A 23,802-nucleotide genomic window follows, 5' to 3' on the forward strand; every position below is an offset into this window, starting at 1 on the left:
TGTTTGTTTTTGTTTTCTCCCCCCTCTCCATCTTTCTTTTTTTCTTTGTTTTCCGTCTTTGTCGTCTGTCTCATTTCACCCAGGTCGTCCACCCAAATACAGCAGCGTCCCGGACCTGGTCAGCCTCACCCCGACCTCCCCCTCCAGCCCCGTCCATCCCCTCCCCCTGCCCAGCCCCAGCTCTGGGGATGTAAGTAACGATGGGGGAGACGGACAGCTCAGAGGGTTGGACGCCCCGTCACACACGGTCCTTTTGGCCCAGTAGCTCTGTCACCATTTGCACTCCTCCATTAGTTTGTCGTCTCCATGACACTCATCCGCACTCATCACTTGATTTTACTTTGACTCAGCCTTACAAAGTGAACAGAGTCCTGTAGCGTCATTGATAACTACTGCAGAGCACATTCTAACTCCCCTGTGTGGGCTCAGTCGATTAACACAACACACCATGTCATTAGAACAAGCCCAGACTGTAAACTAAACCAGATCACGGCGCCCCCGCCTTGCCTCTGCGCTGATGGTTGGTGGGGAAACTGATTGGTCCAATTCTTCCTCACAGGGAGACATCCATGAGGACTTCTGCACTGTGTGCAGACGCAGTGGCCAGTTGCTCATGTGCGACACGTGTTCTCGTGTTTATCACCTGGACTGCCTGGATCCACCCCTGAAAACCATTCCTAAAGGCATGTGGATCTGTCCAAAATGCCAAGATCAGGTAACCGCAGCAGACTGATCCTGAGTCAGGGGGAAGGGGGTACTGCAGTCCAGACTGTGCAATGTGCTTCCGGCGGGCCTTCTGCCACGCTGGCCTGAACTTTAGGACTGTTCGATCCTTTGTAAGCAGAAACGTGATGCAGTATTGTTCTTTTGTGCTTCTGTCTCATTCATTGTGTAAAGATCTGCATCTCACATCCATCCACCCCATTGCTCGTCCCCGTATCGGCCCCACCGCAGGGTGGTGGCTAAATTTGTCTCCCTGAACTCTTTTCCGAGCTTCCGCCTCTGTGAAAACTCCCAGCTTCTCTCTCCAGATCCTGAAGAAAGAAGAAGCCATTCCCTGGCCCGGCACCCTGGCTATCGTTCATTCCTACATCGCTTACAAAGAAGGTGACGGCAGCTTTTGCTCTTCTCGTGTGTCGCGTCTGCCGGGACCGGCGAGCTCTGACCGACTCTCCCGTCTTTGTCTTGCAGCTAAAGAAGAGGAGAAGCAGAAGCTGATGAAGTGGAGCTCAGAGCTGAAACTGGAGCGAGAGCAGCTGGAACAGAGAGTCAAGCAGCTCAGCAACTCCATAACAGTGAGCTCAGCGCACACGTTTATGCCTCGGTCCAGTCTCCAGTCCCTCGTTCATAATCTGTGCAGCGCTAAAGTTATCAAAAGTTTTGGCTGTCAGCTGGCTCAGCAGGGGGAAGACTGTCAGCTGCTGTGATGGCCATGTTTTTTGTGTTTGGATGTTGGATAAAGCACCGCGATGCTGCATTGTGAGAGAAAGTTTGTATAATTACCTGTCAGGTCCTGAGCGATCTGCCTCAGGGATGCGGAGTCGGGCTGGTAAGCGATGAAAAGAAGACAGGACAGCTCGTCGTGCTGTAACTGTATTGTTTTAGAGCTATTCTCCGGCTTCACGTTAAATTCCAGCATCAGCAGCGACGAGCGGGACTGTGTGCCGTAAACGAGCACAGCTCCAGGACAGACGCTCGTCCTCACGGCCGTCACAGTCACAGGGTTTTTACTGTTGTTGCAGTTAAATGCCTGCCGCCAACTTCAGCTTCTGTGAATTGTCACTGCTCTCTTTATTTGAGGAGATGAAACTAAAACCTGTTTTCATTTTTTCAGAAATGCATGGAGACCAAAAACACCATCCTGGCCCGCCAGAAGGAGATGCAGCTCTCCCTGGACAAAGTCAAACACCTGATTCGCCTCATCCAAGCCTTCAACTTCAACCAGGCTCTGGCAGAGACGGAGGGCAAAGACATGAGAGTCCCGGACAGGGCTGAGGCCGCGGTCAGCTCTGAAGCTCCGCCCAAAGTCAACTCGGCGGAGAAGGTGAAGGCGGGGAGCTCCTTGGCCAGCGTCATCACCGAAGGGAGCAAGCCCGAGGAGCACGGAGCCGCGGGGAGCCACCAGACGGGCGGAGACACCTCGGGCCAGCCCGACAGCACGGTCCTAACGGCAGATAGCGGCACCGGCGTGGGGGCGGACGGAAAGGCGGGGCCGGGGGGAGGGGCTAACACGGGGACTGGTCTCCAGGCGGAGATCGTAGCCAAGCCTGAGACTGAGGTAGCCGCGGCAACTAATGTTCCCGCTTCTTCGGCCGTTGCCACCACCAACGGCACAGCCGAGCTAGCCCGTCCCGATCAGAGCCCCGGCGGAGGCCACGGCGCCAACGCCGCCACCGGCTCTGAAAACAAGACAGCTGCCGTCAACCCCCCAGAGACGCCGGCAGAGAAGAAACAGGAGGAGATCACCGGAAGCGATGGCAGCAACACCAACAACAGCAAAACCTCAGAACCCTCCCAGCATTCTTTGCCAGCTCTCGTCAGCAGTTTGGACAATAAAAAGTAACGCGGCGTCTCTTCAGTCGGGGAATTCAAACATATATATTAAAAAAAAAGACTCTTGCTTGCACCGTGTGGTGCCCTGAAGTTGCCAATCTGTATAAATGTTGTTTGTTTGCATTGTATTGTCAGACTGTGTCAATGGTAGATATACAGCCCAAGTCACGTGACTCTGGGAAGACGTAGGCCGTTCCACCCACTGAGCTGGGGTACAGGAAGGCGTGCGCACCAGTGTCATCATGCCAATTAGTGATAGACGTCATGGTGGGAATGCTCAAAGGGAGATTTAACTCATCATCACACCAGTGTGTGCCTGTTACAGTGGCCCCTGTTCCCTGCGAGGTGGGGAGACGGTTCACATGGGCACGAAGAACGCCGAGAACGTGGAGCCAAACATCTGTCAGGGGTTACTGGTCTAAAGCAGTGTTGTGATAAATGAACCTGTTCGTGCCCTCGTCCCAACGAACTTAATGTGAACGACCATGAACCTTAACCATCCGTCCCGACCTTCCCGATCGTCCGATCCTCGCCCGGCCGGCCTCCGGATCTCTTCGGTGGAGAGAAACCCGTGCGTCCCTTCACCCCTTCACTGTGAAAAGGCTTCAGTTTGCTTCAAACACAGAGTGGTGCCAACCACAGGCGCTGCAGATGCAAACAGTCCTAGAAATCTGGATCACGTCGCATTTGGGTGTTTTTGATCGGAAGTCAAACGTAGTGGTCTGTGAATTACGGTGAACTTTGCAGAGAAAATGATGCGTTAGCCAACACCGCTCACGCTGAGCGGCCTAACTTACCTTAACCCAGGTACCCGACAGCTGGGTACAAACAACTGTTGAAGGGAGCGAAAGATAAAAGGCTGAAAATGGGATTTTCAGTCCGTCCTGATTACCGCTAACAGCTCTGAAAATCATACCTTAGACTGATAACCTTCGATATCAGCCAGAGACCTCCTCAGACATCGTCTTTTTAAAGACGGCGGTTGGCGCTTTGAAGCACGCGGCTGCCTTGAAGGTGACGGGTCTGACTTTCCAGATGAGACTGATTGGCAGCATGTCGGCTCATCAAACCACACGTGCACCTGGTGGTGTAAACCCGGGCTCACCTGCCCAGGTCCGAGAACAATACACAACATTATTGCAGAAACCTTAAAGGCCTCGGCATCGTCGCTCTTTTGAAGCACACTGACGCCTTTGGAAAGACTTCCCGAGCGATCCATAATCCCTACATTATTCCCACTCGCAGTCACCCGGTAACCAAACGGCCCATCCTCTCCCCATCTCCTCCCACCTGAGCTCAGGCAGCAAAGACGCCGAGCGGCGCGTTCGACAGGTACAAAGGACGAGGTCGAACAGGCTCGGTAGCCGAACAGATGTTTTCAGTGGTGTCGGTCAAGTGTAGTGATTGAGTTTTCATTCGTGAGTCAAGTGTGTCAACTGTGAGCACTAAATGTGAAATTGCAATACTGCAATGTCAACACACACAAACTATATCTGGGCTGTGTTTCTTTTTTATAGGAAAAGATATTCAGGTCTTCCTAGTCTTCTTCAGAATAAGTGCTTTCTGTTCCTGAACCTGCTGGACTGGCATTATCCACACACAAAGGAGTCCTCTTTTTGAAGCGGTCGTCTTTGCATCGTGTGCGTTTCTGTTGAATCCTGAACTGCCAAAACGACATACCCAAATTCAGCAGGGACAAGTCCACTTACTGTATCGAAAGATCAAATCACCGGCGTTGTAAGATATTTAGATGCTACCATTTCAGAAATTGGAAGTCCCCAGATTGAGACAGGAGAGCTTACTAAACAATAACATTAAAGGAACTTTTTTCCTTCAAACGGTTTGTCGTACGAAGCTGCTCCTTCCGACGGATCTAAAAGGACGATAATCCTGAGATTAAAGCACAAGCTTGCTGCATTACAAAGAAGTGCTGAAGAGCTTTTTGTATGTTAATATGGAATTAAACAGAGTATGCATCTCTTTGTTGTGATGTGACTTATCCCCCACATTGCCAATATTTTTCTCGGAGGACACACAAACCTCTGTCTGACGTGCGTAGTTCCTGTTTTTGGGAGGAGTGGCCCGAGAAGCGCCTTCGTCCCCTCGCGGTCAGACACGTGCGTCTCTTTTCTTTCGGTGTGGCCGAAGCACGACGCTGTCATTTGTGGCTGTCGGTTCAGGTGGGTCTGCTGAGCCGATCACTGTTGGGAGCGAGGCAACGACGGCGCCTCTGGTTGTGCTGGAATTTCTGTCGCTTTCTTTCTTCGAGCTGTTTTGGAGCATCGTTGCCCAGGTTTCAGTCGCCCGGCGGCGTCTTCACCCCTGAGTGCCGACGCCGTTTGTTTTCTGTGATCGTGCACGTTCGCTGGGACTAGAGCTCTGCTGTGTGAGTGGCTGTGATACCCTGTAGGTGTGGGGTAGGCCCAGCAGCAGAGGAGGACGAGGAACACGTGAAGGTGGCCGCGTGTTTCAGCCTGTGTTGCTTACTGATGAAACATCAGTAGTTGGACTTTCCTGCTAACACCTGTACGGTCTCTGGAGTGCTGATAGAAGGCGTTTAGCGACGTGCACGTGGCGCTGACCGCAGAGGTGAACACGCTGCAGGGCGACTGCGGGTGACCGTTAACTTCATATCACTACGACCAAGTCGGCATATCTGACACCCGGTGTTCTCGTATACAGACTGCCTTCATTCAGAAGATCCCACAGAAACGTTTCCATGCGTTCGGCCGCCGTGTCGCGTTTTATGCCGTCGGTCTGACGAGCTCGGCCATTCGAACACAGATGGGAAAGAAGAGCCAGAAAAAAGAAAAGAAAAAAGGCAACTAAGGTGTCCCCGGGTCCCTCTGAGTATCATTCGTTGTGTGTTTCGTTGTTCGTCGGCGTTCTTCACCACGCGAGGCTGTGTTCACTCATGGGTAGAGCAGAGTAGTCATCGAGTCTCAACAAGGTTTTCTTTCAAAGAGCCCGAACTTGTGTTCCAGTCAGACTGGACCTCTCCCTCTGTACAGTAGGTACCTCGAGTGCCTTTCTTCAAACAGCAGATAATATTTGTCTCTTGACTTGCACTGTGACTTGTAGAACCTTACTAACCCCTCCGTATGACCCTCCGGTCCCCCGTCCCAGGAGCTCCCCCCAAACTCCGGAGCACAAACTCGGTCCCTCCACCTCAGGCTGCCAGTAGTCAATGCAAGTTAAATCTACATTTCATATATGATGCCGTTTGAAATCGACCGCATAGTGTTTTGTTGATGTTTAATAGAGGAGTTGCCTTAAATGTGTTTTGTTTTCGTTTTTTTCTGTGATTAACTTTTCCATTCGGAGAAAAAAAAACACCTGTGCAGACGCGAAGGTCAGAGGTCGTCTGGTGAGAAGCAGTCGGGGTTTTCCCGGCGATGATGATGATGACCTGCTCGGAGCTGTGTTGTGATGCACTTTTTGATTTAACCAGTATTATCGGACCGGGATCGGTCAGCAACGCAGAGCGCAGGTGTGAATCCCGGTTCCCCGGATTTCCTGGCTGGACTCGCGTTCGTTTTATTTCGAAAGGTCCATCGTTGCTTCTGCACTGTTCTGGTTCTTCTTTGGCTTCAGATAACGCCCGAGTTTGCTAAATCAGGTCACATGAGGCGTCTGGCATGATCAAACTTTGACCCGATTAAGAGCATCTGTCAGTGCAGCGGCGGCAGCGGAGTGCATGACTTTTTATGCAAACTTTGATAATAGACGTGTCGAAACGTTTTTTTTGATATGCATCTGCTTTTATTTTTACGTTTTCATGTGAAACTCGAGTCACTTTCTTTTCTTTGGGCGTTCTGGCAGACACGGATGCCAGAGCGCGCCGTTTAGGTGTTAAACGTTGCAGCGACCATCTGCGTTCAAAGGGTTTCTTCAGAATCAGAAGGTTTTTCCATGGATGTATGAAGAAGAACTGGACACCTGTTCTCCACTGACACGCTGCCGTTTGTGGGGCGGTCCTACCGCAGAACGCTTACCGGTGATTGGTAGAAGTAGCCTGTGGATTTGGAGTAACGTCACCCCAAGTTCGACCAGCGCTTGGTTCAAACATGAACGCAGTCGACGGATTGTGCCCGCCGCTAGTTTCTTTCTGGGAAGTTACCCAACTTTGACCTCATCAGCACCTTGTCAGTGGAACGCAGGAGGAAGATCATCGAAAAAGTAGCCCTAGCTTTGTCCGGCTCGTGGGTTAACAGAGAGAAATCGCTGCTGTGATTGGTTCTGCTTTGTTCAATGACTGTTTGATTCATGGCTTGGCTGAGGTTTAGGTGATGCCGGGCTACAGAGCAGGAGCTCTGTGGGGGAAAGGAGGCATGCGTTAGGCCTGAGTGTCTGCCCTGCATCAGCTCTCTGGATACATCCATGGGTTTAGGTTCTTCGTTGTAGTCTTGATTTGGCTGATGCGGCGTGCCGACTGTTGGGATCCCAGCAGAGCTGCGAAGGTTCGGGGAGGAAGGCTCTCTAAATTGCTTCTCAGTTTCGATTTCGCCGAGCCGTCCGGGTGAACTTATCCAAAGAACACTGAGAGCATACATTTCGTCTCTGCATATCATACGGATGTCGTTTTCCTGCGTTGGCATCGTGCTCGTGGTCACATTAACCGCTCATGCATTCTAAAAAAAACAAAAGACTGTGCTGGGGGGTCGTTCCTGCGAGGTAGTTTGCTCCGACTTTTAAGTTGTATCAGTTTTAAAACGATCAAGTCATGATTGTGGCCTTCTAGTATTCTGTCGGTACATGACATCATTAATCTCTCGTGCCCGCCCGCCCATCTGTCTGGACCCAAACGTACACCTGCAGCTTCTTACCTCATCCACAGCTGATTCCATCGGGGTGTGTTTGAGTGCAAAAAAGAAAAGTTCAAAAAAAGAAAAAACAAAAGTCTTTTTTTATCTTCCATTTGGTGAGATGCATTGTAGCGATATGAATAAAGAAAAAGTTCACCTGGTGTGCTGAATAATGTGTAAATTGGTAATTACACAATCTGAATATTTGTATAATTGTTTGTATTTTTTCATAATGATTTTGGAAAGGAATGTGTTTATTTTTTTGACTTCTGTTCCAGATGTGTCTTCTGTTGGCCTGACATTGTGACTGGTCTGGTGGGATTCTTACCTCTGTATTGAGCCTCTTCTGTGATGAATTCTTTGTATGCAGTGTTTAGGAAATACTGTAGGGAACATGGGGAGGAGTTGATATTAGGAGCATTTGATCAATTTGTATTTATTTATTTTATCATTTTGTTAATAAATTGTGAAAAGCAGACCGTGTGGTGCCTGCCTGTTTATTTTGGTTTTAAGAAAGAAGCCACATTCATTAAGAACAAATGTTTGTATAGTCCCTAACAATAAAACCGCCGGCCCCTGTATTACAAATGAGAATATTTTTCCTTTTTTAAAATCGTTTTTGCCTTTTAATTTGATTCGTTTCGTAGCTTTTGAATTATGTATATTAGATTTTCATATGTTTTCTTCCAGATATTTGCGGAGTGGTGAGATGAAATGAAGAGAAGGCGTACAGCCTTTATTTCTCCTGTCTCTGTGAAAAATGTCAAAGTAAATTAGCCGATGTGGAGCTGCTGTCTGAGACTCAAACACAGACGCTGTGGATGTGAGAAAAGAGAAAAATGTTTTGCTTTTTCTCGTTTCTAATCGGGAGCCTGCTCGGGTATTCTCGCTGGAGATCGGACACAAAGGAAGGTGCTCGTCACACACACTGTAAAAACACGAGAGTTCAGCTCTGACTGAATCCCGAGTCCGCTTTTAAACGACGACGATGACTTCCTGTGGTTAGTCGTCCCGCGGCTCCGTGCCCGTGTGCTTCCCGGACTGAAGCGTGTGGCGAACTGGCCAAACCCTAAAAACTAAACTCCCGCATCTGAAACCCGCCAAAGAAGAGAAGCACCAATCAGATACGAGCGTCGTGGTGTGTGATCTTTATATACAGACCCGCGAGGCCTCTCCCACGAGCAGCAGAGTGGCGCAGCGGAAGCGTGCTGGGCCCATAACCCAGAGGTCGATGGATCGAAACCATCCTCTGCTATGGATTTGCTTTTTTTTCACTGAGCTCCGCAGACATTTACCCCGAGCCTCGTGGACGCGGCGGAACAAACTGCTGAAAACACGATCGAACTTTTTCCATATCAGGCTGAACAAACCGGCAAAAGTTCGCCCGAATGTGTAACTGCACTAAAAGATGAGACGTGGCGCCCCCTGTCGGAGGTGGGGGGTTAATGCCGCTGGAGGTGTTGAAGACCTGAGGAGCCAACCCACCTGACTGGGGCATCAAAACACCAACAAGCCTCCATCCATCAGACGCTTAGAGAAGCTCAGGAGGAGCTGCTCTGTGTCTCTGTGGATCCAGAGAAAGCATAAGAAAGGACAGCTGGAAGGTGGAGGTCAACCATCCACAGGCAGGTGAAGAAGGGAGTGCAGGCAGGGTGGAGACCAGTGTCAGCCATGAATGGTTTGCAGACGGTGGAGGTCAGCATGTGCAGGGGGAGACTGGATTTATTAGACAAAGGATGATGAAGATGGAGAAGAGGAGGGCCTCGGAGGAGGCTCATGGATGTGGTGAAGGAGGACGTGCAGAGGGTTGGAGTGACTGAGGAGGGGGTGGAGGCCAGTGGTGGAGATGGACATTTTTCTAATGTCTGTAAATAAATGAAGGAAACCTCAGCATCTTTCATCCCAGCTGGAACGTACCAAGTGTCACTTATGGGGAGGGCCGATGGAGATGATGAACCATGAGTCGGCCTTGTTTCTGTAAGCTGATCAGTTTTGTCATCAGTGTGTCTCACAGCTGATCAGCTGTATCGATCCTTCCACGAGACAGAAATGTCCCAGTGACGGAGGCGGTGAAGTTGCATTTAAAAAAATGTGTTTGTCCTTCGCTTAAGAAAGGGAATTGTGTGTGTGTGTGTGTGTGTGTGTGTGTGTGTGTGTGTGGTGGTGGGGGGGTGACCCGGTGAGCCCGGGATCCTCGGCGGGTCTGCAGCCTGCAGCTGGCCGGGGATGAGCGCTGACAGGCGGACTGAGCTGCACCCAAAGCCGCCTGCCCGCCTCCTCTCCCGGCCTCCAGCCTCCGCAGGCATTCGGTGAACTTTAATTTTTGCGCACTTGCTTTCTTCCGTTTTTCCATGTCATTTCCTGTGATAAAAAATGGTGGTCACAGCTCGGGGGAGGCGACTGAGTCGGTGCAAAAATTAACGCCAAACTTGTGATCTGCGGGCAGCGGCGGAGCCAGCGGACGGGGGAGGGGGCAGAGAGCGCGGTTCATCCCGGGGAGAGGCTCCCAGTCCCCGCTGCGTGTCTGCACGAAGGTGGGTCCGTGTCGGTGGCCACTGTGGCCAGTGAAAATGGCTTCCGAAAACTGCAGGCAGATTGCCAGCTGCCTGCAGATTGAAGCGGAGAAAGCGTGGCGCAGATCCGAGCCCGAACGCGCTGGGTTACCGCAGACCTGCGCAAAGTTAAAGGCAACTTTAGTCTGCGGCGTTCACGTGTCCATGGACCTCGCAGCGTACGTTCAGAGTTTCTTTGTCGGAGCTTCGTGAAGCCACGGAGGGGCAGATCCGTCCGAGACCCACACACTGATCCCCGGCATCTGTCCCTGTTCGATGCCGTAGGTCAATACTTGATCACACCCACAGCTGCTTTGTATTTCAGTCAGATAATCCCGTGTTCTTATCACGCAGGTGATTGACTGTTATCTTTCCAGGTAGAGTGTGGCTGTAGCAGGGTTATTATGGGATGCATGAAGCAGCAGCAGGACCCTTCAGAGTGTTTACTGCAGGCTCTGCAGCTTTGCATGATTCACTGTTCAGAATAATCCTTCTTTTTATGTTACACTGGCCCTGCTCCTGTATTCTCTGACAGAACGCTTTCGTCTGATTGGCCAGCTTCTGTAAGCTTCTGTTTGTTTTGTGACAGTATAACCGGGATGTGTAGGTGCATCAGCAGCGCTCAGGCTAAAAAATAAATCAGCCGCTGGGTCGGAGATGTTGGGAAAATTTGCTGAAAATCATTATTGGGTTCCATGTTTGAACAATACCGTTACATAGAGAATATTCCCAGCAGTCCACATATGCAAACGTCTTTCAGGTTAGTCTTGAGAAGTCAAGCACACCCAGTTTTTTCTTTTTTTAAATTTATTCTCAAAAATGCACATTTTCCCCTGAGCTTTACCCCAGTCACCGGGACGATGCCTCAGAGGTCAAGTCTGAGGCACACGCTGTTCGTCCAGCTTAAGTTTCTGCTTTTTTCTCTTATTATTAGAAAACGATTCCAGGAAATGAGCTTTTGTTTTGGTATGAAACGAACATTTGGATCCAGAATGATTCCCGCGCTCGATGACGGAGCGGCGGCGCGTGGGACTCCCGCAGCACTTTGATGACACGTAGCTGGTGTGGAGAAATGTGAACGATACAAAGAAACGCTTAAACCACGTTTCAGTCTGAGAGCTCACACCTGTCCCCGATTCTGAAAAACGGAGCTTCAGTTTGTGAAGAGAAACACGAGTAAATTCAAATTCAAATTCAAATTCAAATTCAAATTTTATTTGTCACGTACACAGTCATACACAGTACGATATGTAGTGAAATGCTTGGACAACTGCTCGTGACCTAAAGAAAACAAAAAAAGGAAAAGGCTATGAATAAGATAGGAAATAAATATGAAAAATTAAAAAGGGTAAATTTAACTAGGAAGGAATAGAATATAAATTAAGGTTAAAAATGAAATAACTGTACAACACAAATTAGAATGAAGGGTAAATTTAACTGGGAAGAATAAGATAAAGATAAATATATAAATTAAAGTTGAAAATAAAATAACTGTACAACAAAATACACAATATAGAACTATATAAGAATGTATGAAGAAATCTAAATATAAATAAATATATACACAATAACAGCAGCTGTACAAGTATTAACCGGAAATGAAGAATATAGTGACCAGTGTTGTGCAAAACCAATGTCCAGAAAGTCCAGTGTGTGTGTAAGAACTGTATGTGTGGGTCAGTACTGTGTGGTGGTGTGATTGAGAGACCGTATCGCCTGCGGGAAGAAGCTCCTCCTCAGTCTCTCTGTGTTGGTCTTCAGGGAGCGGAATCGCTTTCCTGACCTCAACAGAGAGAACAGTCTGTTGTTGGGATGGCTGAGGTCCTTCACGATCTTCCTGGCCTTGGTCCAGCACCGCCTGCTGTAGATTGAGTGCAGGTCAGGGAGCTCGGAGCGGATGGTGCGCTCAGCTGACCGCACAACCCTCTGTAGAGCTCGTCTGTCCTGCATGGTGCTGTTCCCGAACCAGGTTAAGATGTTTCCCGCCAGGATGCTCTCTATGGTGCACGAGTAAAAGTTCCTGAGCACCTTGGAGGGCAGTTGGAAGTCTCTCAAGCGTCTGAGGTGGTAGAGACGCTGTCGGGCCTTTTTCACCACGGTGTTGATGTGACAGGACCATGACAGGTCCTGCGTGATGTGAACTCCGAGGTATTTGAAGCTGTCCACTCTCTCCACTGGGCACTCGTTGATGACGGGGGTCTGGTAGTTCCTCTCCTGCTTAGTGCTGAAGTCCACTATCAGCTCCTTTGTCTTACTGACGTTTAGAAGGAGGTTGTTCCTCTGGCACCAGTTCTCCAGATTCCTAATCTCCTTCAGGTAGGCCGTCTCGTTGTTATCAGAGATCAGGCCCACCACGACGGTGTCGTCAGCAAACTTGATGATGGTGGTGGAGCTGGTAGTGGCCACACAGTCATATGTGTACAAAGAGTACAGCAGGGGGCTCAGAACACACCCCTGGGGGGCTCCAGTGCTGAGAGTGGTGGAGGCTGAGACATGTCCGCCCATCCTTACTGCCTGTGGTCTGCCAGTTAGGAAGTTGGAGATCCACTGACACATAGATGAGCTGAGTCCCAGATGCTCCAGCTTGGTGGTGAGTGTGGAGGGAATTATGGTGTTAAATGCAGAGCTGTAGTCTATGAAGAGCATTTTAACATAATTCCCCCTTCTAGTGTCCAAGTGAGTGAGTGATGTGTGGAGGAGATGAGAGATGGCATCGTCTGTGGAACGATTTGGTCGGTAAGCGAACTGTAGTGGGTCCAGTGTGTCTGGTAGTGAAGAAATGATGAAGTCTCTGACCAGGCGTTCAAAGCACTTCATCACTACTGAGGTGAGGGCTACAGGGCGATAGTCATTGAGAGAAGCAGGGTGGGGTTTCTTCGGGACAGGAACAATGATGGACTCTGAGATAAAGAGATGTTGAATATCTCAGTGAACACAGGAGCTAGCTGGTATGCGCAGTCTCTTAGGATACGACCTGGGATGCCGTCTGGTCCTGCTGCTTTCCTGGTGTTCACTCTCTTGAAGGCTCTCCTTACTTCATGCTCGGAGATGACGAGCACGTTTCCGGTGCTGGCAGTATCTTCCTGTCTGCAGCCGTTAGCGCCGCTAACACTAGCATTGTTGGAGACCTTAGCTGCAGCCTCGAAGCGAGCATAGAAAGTGTTCAGCTCGTCTGCCAGAGTCACGGCCGCGTTCGTCATACCGGTTGTTGGTGCTTTATAGTCCGTTATTGTCCTTAGTCCCCGCCACAGGCTCCTAGAGTCACTCTGTTGGAGTTGTGACTCTAGTTTCCTCCCGTAGCGCTGCTTCGCCTCTTTCACCGCCCTCCGCACGTTATATGACGCGGCTTTGTACGGGTCCATGTCCCCCGTCATGAGTCCCGTGTTGTAGGCAGCGGTGCGGGATCTCAGAGCGTCGCGGATGGTTTTATCCACCCACGGCTTCTGGTTGGGAAACGTTGTGATAGTCTTTGTCTCCACGGTATCATCCGCTAGTTTCCCGATGAATCCCACAACCGCTTCCGTAAACACGTTGACGTCATCGTCGGAGCTGTTTCTGAACATGCCCCAGTCTGCGTCATCGAGTGCGTCCTGTAACGCGGCCACCGATTGATCCGTCCAGCGCGCGACCTTCCTCTGAACCGGAACTTCCTGTTTCAGCCTTTGTTTGTATTTTGGCATGAGGAAGATGGCGGCGTGATCAGATTTGCCAAACGGGGGGCGGGATTGTGCCTTGTAGCCGTCCTTGACCGTAGTGTAGCAGTGGTCCAGTGTCCTTTCACCCCTGGTGGGGCAGGTGATGTGTTGATAAAAGTTCGGCGCTGCGCGAGTACGAATATCTGATAAACTGAACGTGCTGCGGGAGCAACGAGCGCCTCCTGTGACGCTCTAACGACTGTGTTTATTTTCCACAGACGGGTGTGAAGTGGACGACGGACCGGATTTCACCATCATGGTTCCACCATGAGCGAGAACTCGCTGGACCTCTGGTGTAAGCTTCACGTCTGCTCCCTGATTTGTCCCTAGAGCTTGATGTGGCTGATTGAATAATGAATATTTGAATGTTTCCGTGCTCGCGCTCTGAGCCCTAACATGTCGTCATTATCACGCTGACACGTGGAGCTGCTCGTGCGTTTCCTGCACACGTGTATTTGTTCAGTGGTCTGATTCTATCAGAACATGTTAGAAAAGCCTCTGATTGTGCTGCCAGCCACAAACGTTTTACCTCAAACACTCAAAGATGTGGTAAAAACTTTCTGTCCTCTCGTGACGGACGTGAGTGTCAGGATCATTTTGGGCTTTCAATCGTTTCTTTGAACAGTTTCTTTGGATTGTACAGCTTTAAAGACTTTAAAGAACAAGTTTCTCTGGTCCAAAGTTCACGTATAGGCTCAAATATATATACAGACCCTATGTAATGTTTGGTCATTTAGCAAGTTGCGATCAGACACCTTCAGCAGTCTTCTGACGTAATCCTGTCTGGATAAAACAGCCCAGAGCGTGATGCTGCCACCGCCATGCGTCACAGCTGCAGTGTTCTCAGGGTTGAAAGCCTCACCTTTGCTCCTCCAATCAGCTCCATCTTTGTCTCGTCTGACCATCAAACTTTTCTCCAGATGCCGTTTGGCTCGTCCACGTGGGCAGATTTCAGTTGAGCTCGTTGATTTTGGAGCAGGAGCTTCTTTCTTGGTCCATGGAGATGTGAGACTGGCTTCACTGTGGAAGGGACACTGGTGTTCCAGCAGATTCCAGTCCACAGCAGGCTTGATCCTGGGTGTTCCTGAACATCCTAACAGTTTCCTGTCATCTGAGGGCGACAGTCTGGGTCTCTCCCAGACCTCAGTGGAGACAGATCTGAGTCACTTGTGTGATTTTGAACCTTGTTCAGAAACGGCTCAGAGAAACGTGTAAACCAACAGTTCTGCTTTTAGATCTTCACTGAGACGTCTCGATGCGCGCTCAGTCATCCGGGTAAGGAAATCCCAAAAGGCTGATCCTGTTCATCTGGACGTTTTCAGTGGGAGAAACGTTTCGTCATCATCAGGCGACTGCAGGTCTCCACCCTTATAAACAGAACATGTGCATAATAGCTGACACCAGCACCACTGACGAACAGCGTGCTGTCAGGTCGGTTTCATGACCTACGTCCAGATGAACAGAATCAACTTTCTGGGACTTCACTGAGTTTGTTGGATTTTCCCTTTGTCTGCACCTGATTTGATGATGTCATTATTTGCACTCTGGTTCAACAACATCTGAATCTCAGGATTGTCTTCTCAAATCTTCCTAAAGTAATAATCTGTTATTAAAGAAGAAGATTTGGAGATAACCTTTATCTGCTGGGTTTGTCCTTCAGTCTGTGAGGAGTGTCAGGACTATTTCCAGAAGGAGTGTCCGTCTCACGGGCCCCCACTGTTCGTCCGGGACACGCACGCAGCCCCGGGGACGGCCAACAGGGCGGCGCTCACGGTCCCATCGGGTTTAGAGGTGTTCAGCGAGGGAGACGAGGTAGATGTTCGCTGCGTGGACGCGATCTACCCGAAGGGGGCGCTGTTTGGGCCGTATGAGGGAGAGCTGGTGTCCAAGGACAGATCCTCAGGATTCTTTTCATGGATCGTAAGCTCGCCACAGACACCAGTGTACAACCAGTTTACAACCAGTTTACAACCAGTATACAACCAGTATACAACTACTTTCCTTTTGTTCCGGGACGTCTGAATCTGTTTGCTTTCCCGTTTTCAGATTGTTGATGTGCACAACACTTACCAGTCCATCGATGGCAGCGATGAGACCAAAGCCAACTGGATGAGGTGAACTTTAGTCTGAGGTTAACGTCATCCATCACCGCCGGCGTTTGTTTCAGTTGTACCGACGGGTTCTCTTCTACTGAGCCAACAACCTTTCATACATCTCTTTTTTTCTCTTTAATTTCATTTTAAATTTGGGTGCTTGGCAACACATTCATCACCTCATTAAAACCACAATACCACAGTAAATCTGATTTGCAGGAGTTACTGAGTTACATCTCAGAGGTCAGACTGATCCATGACGGTCTGTCCTGGAGAAACGACCCTCGGCTTTTCTGTCTCTGACCAGGTACGTGCGGACCTCGTTGGAGGAGAGCGACAGGAACCTCACGGCGTTTCAGCACGGTAAAAACATCTACTTCAGAGTCTGCCGGGCGCTGGCGGCCGGAGAGAAGCTGAGGGTCTGGTACAGCGACGATTACATCAGACGACTTCACTGCGTTTCTCAGGAGAGCATCGACCGCAACCTGGACACAGGTGAGGAGGCAGTCGGGTGAAATATTAGAGCAGGTAACAGGAGACGCAGTCACTGAAAATATATCATGAGTTTTAAAATCTCTTCATACAATTTGGAATTTGGATGAAATCTCCCTTTTGTGCATCATCTATATGTCCCCTCTGTAATATTCTGGATATTTGTAATTAGAGACATTTCTTATATTTTGTAAACTTTGTAATATGTTGCATTATTTAATTAGTTCAGTCTGTTACTGTTGTTGTCTTGGAGCGACTGTGACCCACATAGACTCCTCAGGGATTATTCAGATGTCCTGCTCTTGGCTCTCCAGCAGGCGGCGCTGTTTCGCTGTTGCTCTCCTGGGTGCTGGAGTCTTTCTGTGGATCACTTTGTCACCTGTAGAGCACTTTGAACCCACTTTTAGGGGCTTTAAATACCTCAAAAACGGTTTTCTTTCAGGTCCTGGGAAAGACTTCAAGTCCCCGTGCCTGCAGTCAGCTCTGCAGGGCAAACTGAGCAAACAGCCGAGCGAAGAGTCCGACGGTCAGCCTCCGGCCAAGAGAAAGAAGATCGACCTCATCTTCAAACACGTCCTAGAAGCTTCTTTGGAGGACTCTGGTAAATTCAGGTTCCGGTCTGGCCAAACCAGCGAGTATAAAGTACCAGCCCTGGTTTCGGGGTTTGATTCCTCTGAGAGCGGCTTTGGCGTTCCCAACCTGAAGGTGGAAGAGAAGGAGGAGGAGAACCAGAGCACAGAGAAACCCTCCACCTCCTTCTGCCCCAACTGTGTGAAGCTGAAGAGGAGGATCCTGGAACTGGAGGAGGAGCTGTCCCGTCTCCGAGGAGAACAGGGAGACGCTGCTGCTCCGGCGACGTCCGAACAGACTCAACGCGATCAGGCCCCACCGCACCCCGAGCAAGGCCCCATCGAGGATTTTCAAGGTATGTGAGAGAGCAGGAGGGCAGATGTTCTCTGCAGCGCAGCGGCGTTACCGCTCTGCAGTGTGGCTGTGTTTGACGTGCAGAGTCTAGCAGGCGTGTTTGTTTCGATCACCATCTGAAGCCACATTCACACAAAAAAGACTCTGAAGGTTCGTTTGGCTGTTTGTTTCCACCACAGTCCCACAAAGATTAGTCACATTAGTTAATACCTGCAGACTTTTGCACACATCAGCCACTTTATTAGGAACACCTTGCAAGTAAAATGCAGTCTAATACAGATCAGTACATCCCGCCCACTGACCTCAGTAATGCATTTAAGTGTACCTAATAAAGTGTCTGGTGAGTGTGAATGAGAGAAAACTCAACCGATGAGCGATGTGTGTCGCTGCAGGAGCCCCCCTGAAGTCCGCCCAAGTTCACCACTGAGAGGAGGAAAAGCTCTCTGTCGGGACAGAAAGTTTTCTAGACCGGGCCGCGAGAGTTGATGCTCGGGTGTGAAATTCACGGTTTTCAGGTTTTTATCGTTATTTTCTTTTAATCGTTTTTATTGTTAACTCGCTTTCCCTGGGTCTTTCCCGTGGGTTATGAATAAATCTTTTTTTGGTACTGGTACTGCTTTTATTTTATTGTATTTATCCGCGACACCTTAAAGGCCAGTCCGTGAAAATATTGTCGGGCATAAACCGGTCCGTGGCGCAGAAAGGGTTGGGGACCTTTGTTCTAGACGGTTCTTGGTTCAGTTCAGTGATTTCATGCAGATTGTGATGCCAGACAGTTTATTCAAACGTGCCAGCACTGCTGCTAGCTGCTGCAGTTTGTCAGCACATTGCGTGGTCGTCACCAGCGATGGGCAGTAACGCGTTCCTTGTAACTGCAGAGAGAGTATGAGCGTGCAGCGTTTAACGTGATGGGAAACTCACAGAGAAACTGGATTCTTCCACTGACCGCGGCACACCTGCACCAGGGTAAACCTCCGCCTGCCCCACTCCTGCTTTACAGGTGAAAATAGAGCAACAGGACCGCTGAGTCTTTGACTTTATTTATTTTCTGCTGTGTTTTACTTGCATCTATTTCAAAGACTGAGTGTAAACACAAAATATATTTTATTTTATGTGCTGGAATGTGCAGAAAATAGGTTTCAATGTTAAACTAATTTCTTCCAGTCAGTGAATGTTGCAGATAATTAAATGTTTGCTTGATGCATAAAGTTAAAAGATTAAAACTAATAAAACAAGTTTTAAAAAGAGACTTTTCCATTTGATTACATTTTGTATGATGATTATGTAGAAAAAGTAGAATTGGGCTGAAAGATCTATTTATCACCTCTTCAGGTTGTAAATCGTGTTTTTAAAAAGTAACTAAGTAACTAATTACTTTTGAAAATAAGTAATCAGTAAAGTAACGGGATTACTTTTGTGGGGAAGTAATCAGTAATTAGTTACTGATTACTTTTTTCAAGTAACTTGACCAGCACTGGTCGTCACAGACCGCTAGCTCAGCTGATGGTCGGTGCCGAGGCCGCCGCCTCTGTCTTCTGTCAGAAATGTGAATGAACACACAGCCGAGTGCCGTCCTGAGGAGCTGGCTGTCCTGTGAGCTGTGGAGTGGTTCTACTATGACGATCATGACAGCAAAGATATCTGCCAAACGCGAGGAGTGCTCTAAGCACGTGTGAATCCTGTCTAATGGTTGTGGAGCGCTCACGTTGATGCTCCCCACTGTGTTTACAGCAGAGCAGTTGAGATGAGCTGTGCAGCCCCAGAAATCTGCTCAGCTGCTTGATAAAGTCATTCACTCTGCATGATATTAGACATTTGATGTGACTTTAATGCTGGTTACTCTCAGAAGTTGAATAAGTTTCTCTTTGCAGGGATGGAGCCCTTGACACCCACTCAGGTGGTTCTGGACGAAGACGAGCAGGACGTGGACTCTGCCGATGAGTCCATCGCTGCAGATCTTGTGATATCTCCCGAGGACTCGTCGAAGCTTTCCTCCGCAGGAGGCAGACGGATTCGACGCTTCAAGCAGGAGTGGCTGAAAAAGTTCTGGTTCCTCCGTTACTCGCCAACCCTGAATGAGATGTGGTGCCACGTGTGCCGCCAGTACACCGTCCAGTCATCCCGCACCTCAGCTTTCATTATCGGCTCCAAGCAATTCAAGATCCACACCATCAAGCTGCACAGCCAGAGCAACCTCCACAAGAAGTGTCTGCAGCTGTACAAGCTGCGCATGCATCCGGAAAAGACCGAGGAAATGTGCAAGAACATGATGCTTCTCTTCAACGCAGCGTACCACCTGGCCCTAGAAGGGCGGCCCTTCTCCGACCTCCGTTCATTGGCAGAGCTCCTGAAGAAGTGCGAGCTCAAAGTGGTAGATCAGTATATGAATGAAGGCGACTGTCAGATCCTAATCCACCACATCGCCCGGGCTGTGAAGGAGGATCTTGCAGAGAAGATGCGTCTGTCTCCCTTCCTGAGCGTCATAATGGACGCCCAAAACGATGACCTTTTCTCCGACATGGTGGCGGTCTACGTCCAGTTCGTTACCAACGAGGGCTCCCCAAACACAGAGTTCCTGTCCTTGCAAAGACTGACCGTGGCCAATGTGGATGGGTATCTCCAGGTCATGGATCGTGCCTTTGGTGTCCTAGGCCTCCGGTTTCAGGACTTGCTGGTGGTCGGTTTGGGGGTGGACGGCACCAACATCTCTTCAGGAATGAGAGCAAACCTTTATATAGCTGTCCAAAAAACCTTTCCCTGGATCCTCTGTCTTCCCATCATGATCCATCGACCACATCTGGAAGTTCTGGATGCCATCAGTGGAAAGGAGCTCTCCTGCCTGGAGGACCTGGAAAACAACCTCAAACAGCTTCTCAGTTTTTACCGCTACTCCCCTCGCATGATGGCCGAACTGCGATCCACTGCGCCAACACTGTCAGAGGAGACGGAGTTCCTAGGAGACATCAGAGCCATACGCTGGATCATAGGAGAGCCCAACGTCCTTAATGCGCTCATCAAGGATTACCTGGAGGTCGTTGCACACCTTAAGGAGATCAGTAGCCAGACACAGAGGGCTGACGCTGCGGCCATCGCGCTCACCCTCCTCCAGTTCCTCATGGACTATCAGTCAGTGAAGCTCATCTACTTCCTGCTCGACATCATAGCTATCCTGTCACGATTGGCCTTCACCTTTCAGGGAGAGTACCTGCTGGTGTCGCAGGTGGAAGCCAAGATAGAGGAGGCCATTCAGGAGATAGGCCAGTTGGTGGACTGCCCCGGAGAATATCTGCAGGAGTTTGAGGAAAATTTCAGAGAAAGTTTTAACGGAGTTGCCTTGAAGAACCTGCGCGTTGCAGAGTCCAAGTTTCAGTCCATCAGAGAAAAGATCTGCAACAGGAGCCAAAGCATCCTGTCTCAGAGGTTGGACCTGCAGAGCTGCTCATTTGCCAAAGCCTGCAAGGTGCTGGACCTGTCCACCTGGCCCAGCAACCACGAGGACCTGCAAGCCTACGGGGACGAGGAAATCAAGATTATATTCAACCACCTGGAATCGATTCCCACCGCAGCCCAGGAGGTCTCCCAGACGGAGGCCAGAGGCAGCCTGGTGGTGGAGTGGAAGGATCTGAAAGCGGACTACTACAGTATGAACGGTTTTAAAGAGGTGATCGGCCACATCTGCAGGTACAAGCAACGCTTCCCGCTGCTGAACCGCATCGTGCAGGTCGTCAGGGTCCTGCCCAGCTCCACGGCCTGCTGCGATAAGGGCCGAGGGTCTCTGCAGAAAATGTGCAAGAACAACCGCTCCCGGCTGACCCTGGAACAGATGAACGATCTGCTGACTGTGGCTGTTAATGGACCGCCCATCGCAAACTTTGACGGGAAGCGAGCATTGGACAGCTGGTTCGAGGAAAAGTCCGGCAGCAGCTACTCGCTCTCGGCTGAGGTGTTGAACAGGATGTCGGCGGCTGATCAGAAATGCGTGCTGCACAGCGTTGACGTCAACGCAGAATTCTACCCTGATGTGTAACATGCAGATCCTGTGCTGCTGAAAGATGTGGTGTGCAGCCAAACAAGGGTAGACGCTGAATTCAGAAAAGCCGTGACGTCACAATTACTGCCACCAAATTCAGCTGGAAGAACAAAAGCAGCCAATCGGTGTGAAGAGGCAGAAAATCAAACATCCCAAAAATTCCACTAAAAACTCAAGAAAACCCAAACGAGCCATGTGAGCGCGTCTTGACCTTCAGTGGGCTTTGGCTCGTTCAGTCATCAGGTTCTGGGAACACTTTCTGCACGGCCACCAAAATGTTTGTTGTGAAATTTTAGCTTCATATATCAAAAATGTTTCAACATATAGGATTTTAAAAATGGCTCTGTAGACTTACTTCCAGCAGCTTTTATCTTTTTTTGCAGTTTGAAATCTGAGGCCATGTTTGAATATGAGTATCTCCAAAACTGTTAAATGTTAAACATACAAGTAGTGGGACTCTCCAACATTTGCTCTCAGAGGTGAAACGTCTGGAAACCTGGAGGCCAGTCGCTTTTCTTTGCGAGCTCCTTAGACGACCGTGACCTGGTGAGAACCTTCACAGACATAATGATATAAAACTTTTCATATGAGAAATAAACTTAGCAAAGCAATTAAGACTTGTGAAAAGGGGATTTCTAGCTCATTTCCCATGATTGGCAGTCGGATACAAGACAAACATGACCTCATAGTGGGTGAAAATAAATATTTAACATATTAAGCTAAAGTTTCACAGCAATCCTTTTACATGTCCAAACTTTTGATCGTGAGACCTTTGGACAAATCGAAGGTGGTCGAGCCGAGAGCCCACGGCGACTGAGATAGACTGAAGAAGCGTTTCTCCACAGAGCTTCAGCCTGCAGTCTGCTCGTTCTGCTCGTGAACGTGCGAAAGCTCATCATCAGCTGCATTTAAAGGAGCTACAGAAACACACGTTATGAAGATGAAGGCCTCTGCAGACCAGAGAAAATGTCACATGACCTTTTAACATCCACCAGCTCAACTGGAAATCTTACTAAGACGAACTCCGAGTCAGACTCTCTGTAAAAGGCCTGATCTGACTGCTATGGTATTCTGGTCTCTGTGTGAATGGGTTGCAACCTAATCTCGACCCAAGTGAACAAAAATGACCGCAAAGTGCTTCAAAACGTCCCAAATCGATGCAAAACGACGTCCAAAAGGCTCCGAGAGACCCACGACCTCCACGGAGACACAGACTCACCACCAAGAAACAAACGTCCACAGGGAGGCGGCGAAACAAGAAGCACAAAAACAAGCGACGGAAGACGAGCTGAGCGTGTGCCGTTGTGTTGCTTTCACGTGTCCGTGCTCGGCTGGGAGCCTCCCGCTCCGAGCTGCGCTTGTTCCATGTGATAATGAAGCGCTTGTTGCCACGATAACAGACAGTTTCACATCGGGAACAATCGTTGCTCTCTGCTTTAGCTCATCTGCCAGCAGCTTATTCAGTGTTGTGCCTGACAGGAATGAAAAGCTGGAGTGTGAGGATGTATAAAGGCTTTATATTTCTATTAGAAATGCCCTGCTGCACATGGTCTATACTGTGGTGACTGTACATACTGTAAATGCTGCCGAGCCTGTTTTTAAAGGACAGTGTTTTTCTCTTGAATTGGATGATTGTGCCAAAATGATCGAATGCGAAGAAAAAGGTGCTATCCTGCGACGCCACGCTGTACTTTTGCCATATTTGTTCAGTCTTTAGTGCAGCCAATGATCTATTTTATGTTCCTGATGCCATTTTCCACTGATGTTCTGCAGGAGCAGTTCAGCTTCGGCCAAAGCTTCAGAGGCGTTGTAACAGCTGCATGATCGACTGCTGCTTTCAGCTCCTTCCTAAGCCTGTGTTTTATAATTATTATAAAGGTTTTTTTGCTCATGTTTAATGCAGAAATAAATATGCCATGATGGGAATGATCAGCCTGACTTTATTTTTTATATTTGTCTGAATTTAAATTCATATTTTTGAGAAATTTGTCATTTTTAAAAATTATTTTGCTTCATAAATATGAGCAGCTGATCTTCAGTCCTCCATAGTTTGAGTAGTTTTTCTCAGACTGTAGTTAAAAGATGGATGCAGCTGTTAGTTCTACAGAGAAGCCAACAGGGGGCGACTCTTGTGGTCTGATTGTATAGAATTATATTTGATATATATTTTCATGAATATTGTTCATATTTTCATACAATATTATTTACACCATTTAAAAAATGTTTTTCGTAAATTTTTCAGAAAACATTTAATTACATATTCTGATAATTCATGAATTTGAGATTTAAGCAGATGACCCCGCCCCTCTCTGGTTCTGCCGGAGGTTTCTTCCTGTTTTTCCTTCACACTGTCGTCAAAACGCTGGCTCATTATTATTGTAGGGTCTTTACCTGAGAATATAAAATGCTTGTGATTTGGTGCAATACAAATAAAATTGAATGAATTAATATTTTTGGTCATATAATTGGTCAATAACAGTCAGCTTTATCTTTTAGTAATTAAAATAAATAAATCTTTGGACATGTTTTTCTGATCTGTGTAAGAATGTTATTTGAATATTTGAGGGGAAATTTATTACTATTCATTAAATGTTTATTTTCACCAGTAAAATTTTAAAAATAATTTTTTTTATTTAATTCTTTTTTCTGTGTTTTTCT

General features: G+C 48.6%; 2 protein-coding genes across 10 annotated transcripts in view; both read left to right on the forward strand.

The window, feature by feature from the left end:
• phf21ab (PHD finger protein 21Ab) overlaps positions 1-7,836 on the forward strand; it is a 35,019-nt gene extending 27,183 nt beyond the window's left edge. For all 7 annotated transcript variants that reach the window (XM_082538655.1, XM_082538653.1, XM_082538657.1 and 4 more), the window contains 5 exons: positions 84-190; positions 560-715; positions 1,032-1,107; positions 1,192-1,295; positions 1,835-7,836. In XM_082538655.1, coding sequence (XP_082394781.1) covers positions 84-190; positions 560-715; positions 1,032-1,107; positions 1,192-1,295; positions 1,835-2,563 — 1,172 coding nt within the window. In that variant the 3' untranslated portion in view covers positions 2,564-7,836. The remainder of the gene's footprint in view (positions 1-83; positions 191-559; positions 716-1,031; positions 1,108-1,191; positions 1,296-1,834) is intronic.
• A 475-nt stretch (positions 7,837-8,311) lies between these two features.
• On the forward strand, positions 8,312-23,076 carry prdm11 (PR domain containing 11). 3 transcript variants are annotated; one of them, XM_082539106.1, is made up of 8 exons: positions 8,312-9,892; positions 10,845-11,086; positions 13,824-13,900; positions 15,266-15,525; positions 15,652-15,719; positions 16,006-16,193; positions 16,633-17,115; positions 18,986-23,076. In XM_082539106.1, the coding sequence occupies exons 3-8, from the start codon at positions 13,873-13,875 to the stop codon at positions 21,139-21,141; spliced, it is 3,183 nt and encodes a 1,060-aa protein (XP_082395232.1). In that variant the 5' UTR covers positions 8,312-9,892; positions 10,845-11,086; positions 13,824-13,872; the 3' UTR covers positions 21,142-23,076. The 3 variants fall into 3 exon arrangements, with proteins under 3 accessions (XP_082395232.1, XP_082395231.1, XP_082395233.1); XM_082539107.1 differs by lacking the exon at positions 8,312-9,892 and adding an exon at positions 9,902-10,670; XM_082539105.1 differs by lacking the exon at positions 10,845-11,086.
• Positions 23,077-23,802: the final 726 nt, after the last annotated feature.

The sequence above is a fragment of the Aulonocara stuartgranti genome (assembly GCF_965226115.1).
Source record: "Aulonocara stuartgranti genome assembly, chromosome: 7".
Taxonomy (NCBI): Eukaryota; Metazoa; Chordata; class Actinopteri; order Cichliformes; family Cichlidae; genus Aulonocara; species Aulonocara stuartgranti.

Excerpts from the sequence above, each read along its gene's own strand:
- prdm11 (XM_082539106.1), top strand. The coding sequence starts at position 13,873 with ATGAGCGAGAACTCGCTGGACCTCTGGT. Across the intron at positions 16,194-16,632 it reads CGACCGCAACCTGGACACAG|GTCCTGGGAAAGACTTCAAG; the intron begins GTGAGGAGGCAG and ends GTTTTCTTTCAG. Across the intron at positions 17,116-18,985 it reads CCCCATCGAGGATTTTCAAG|GGATGGAGCCCTTGACACCC; the intron begins GTATGTGAGAGA and ends TTCTCTTTGCAG.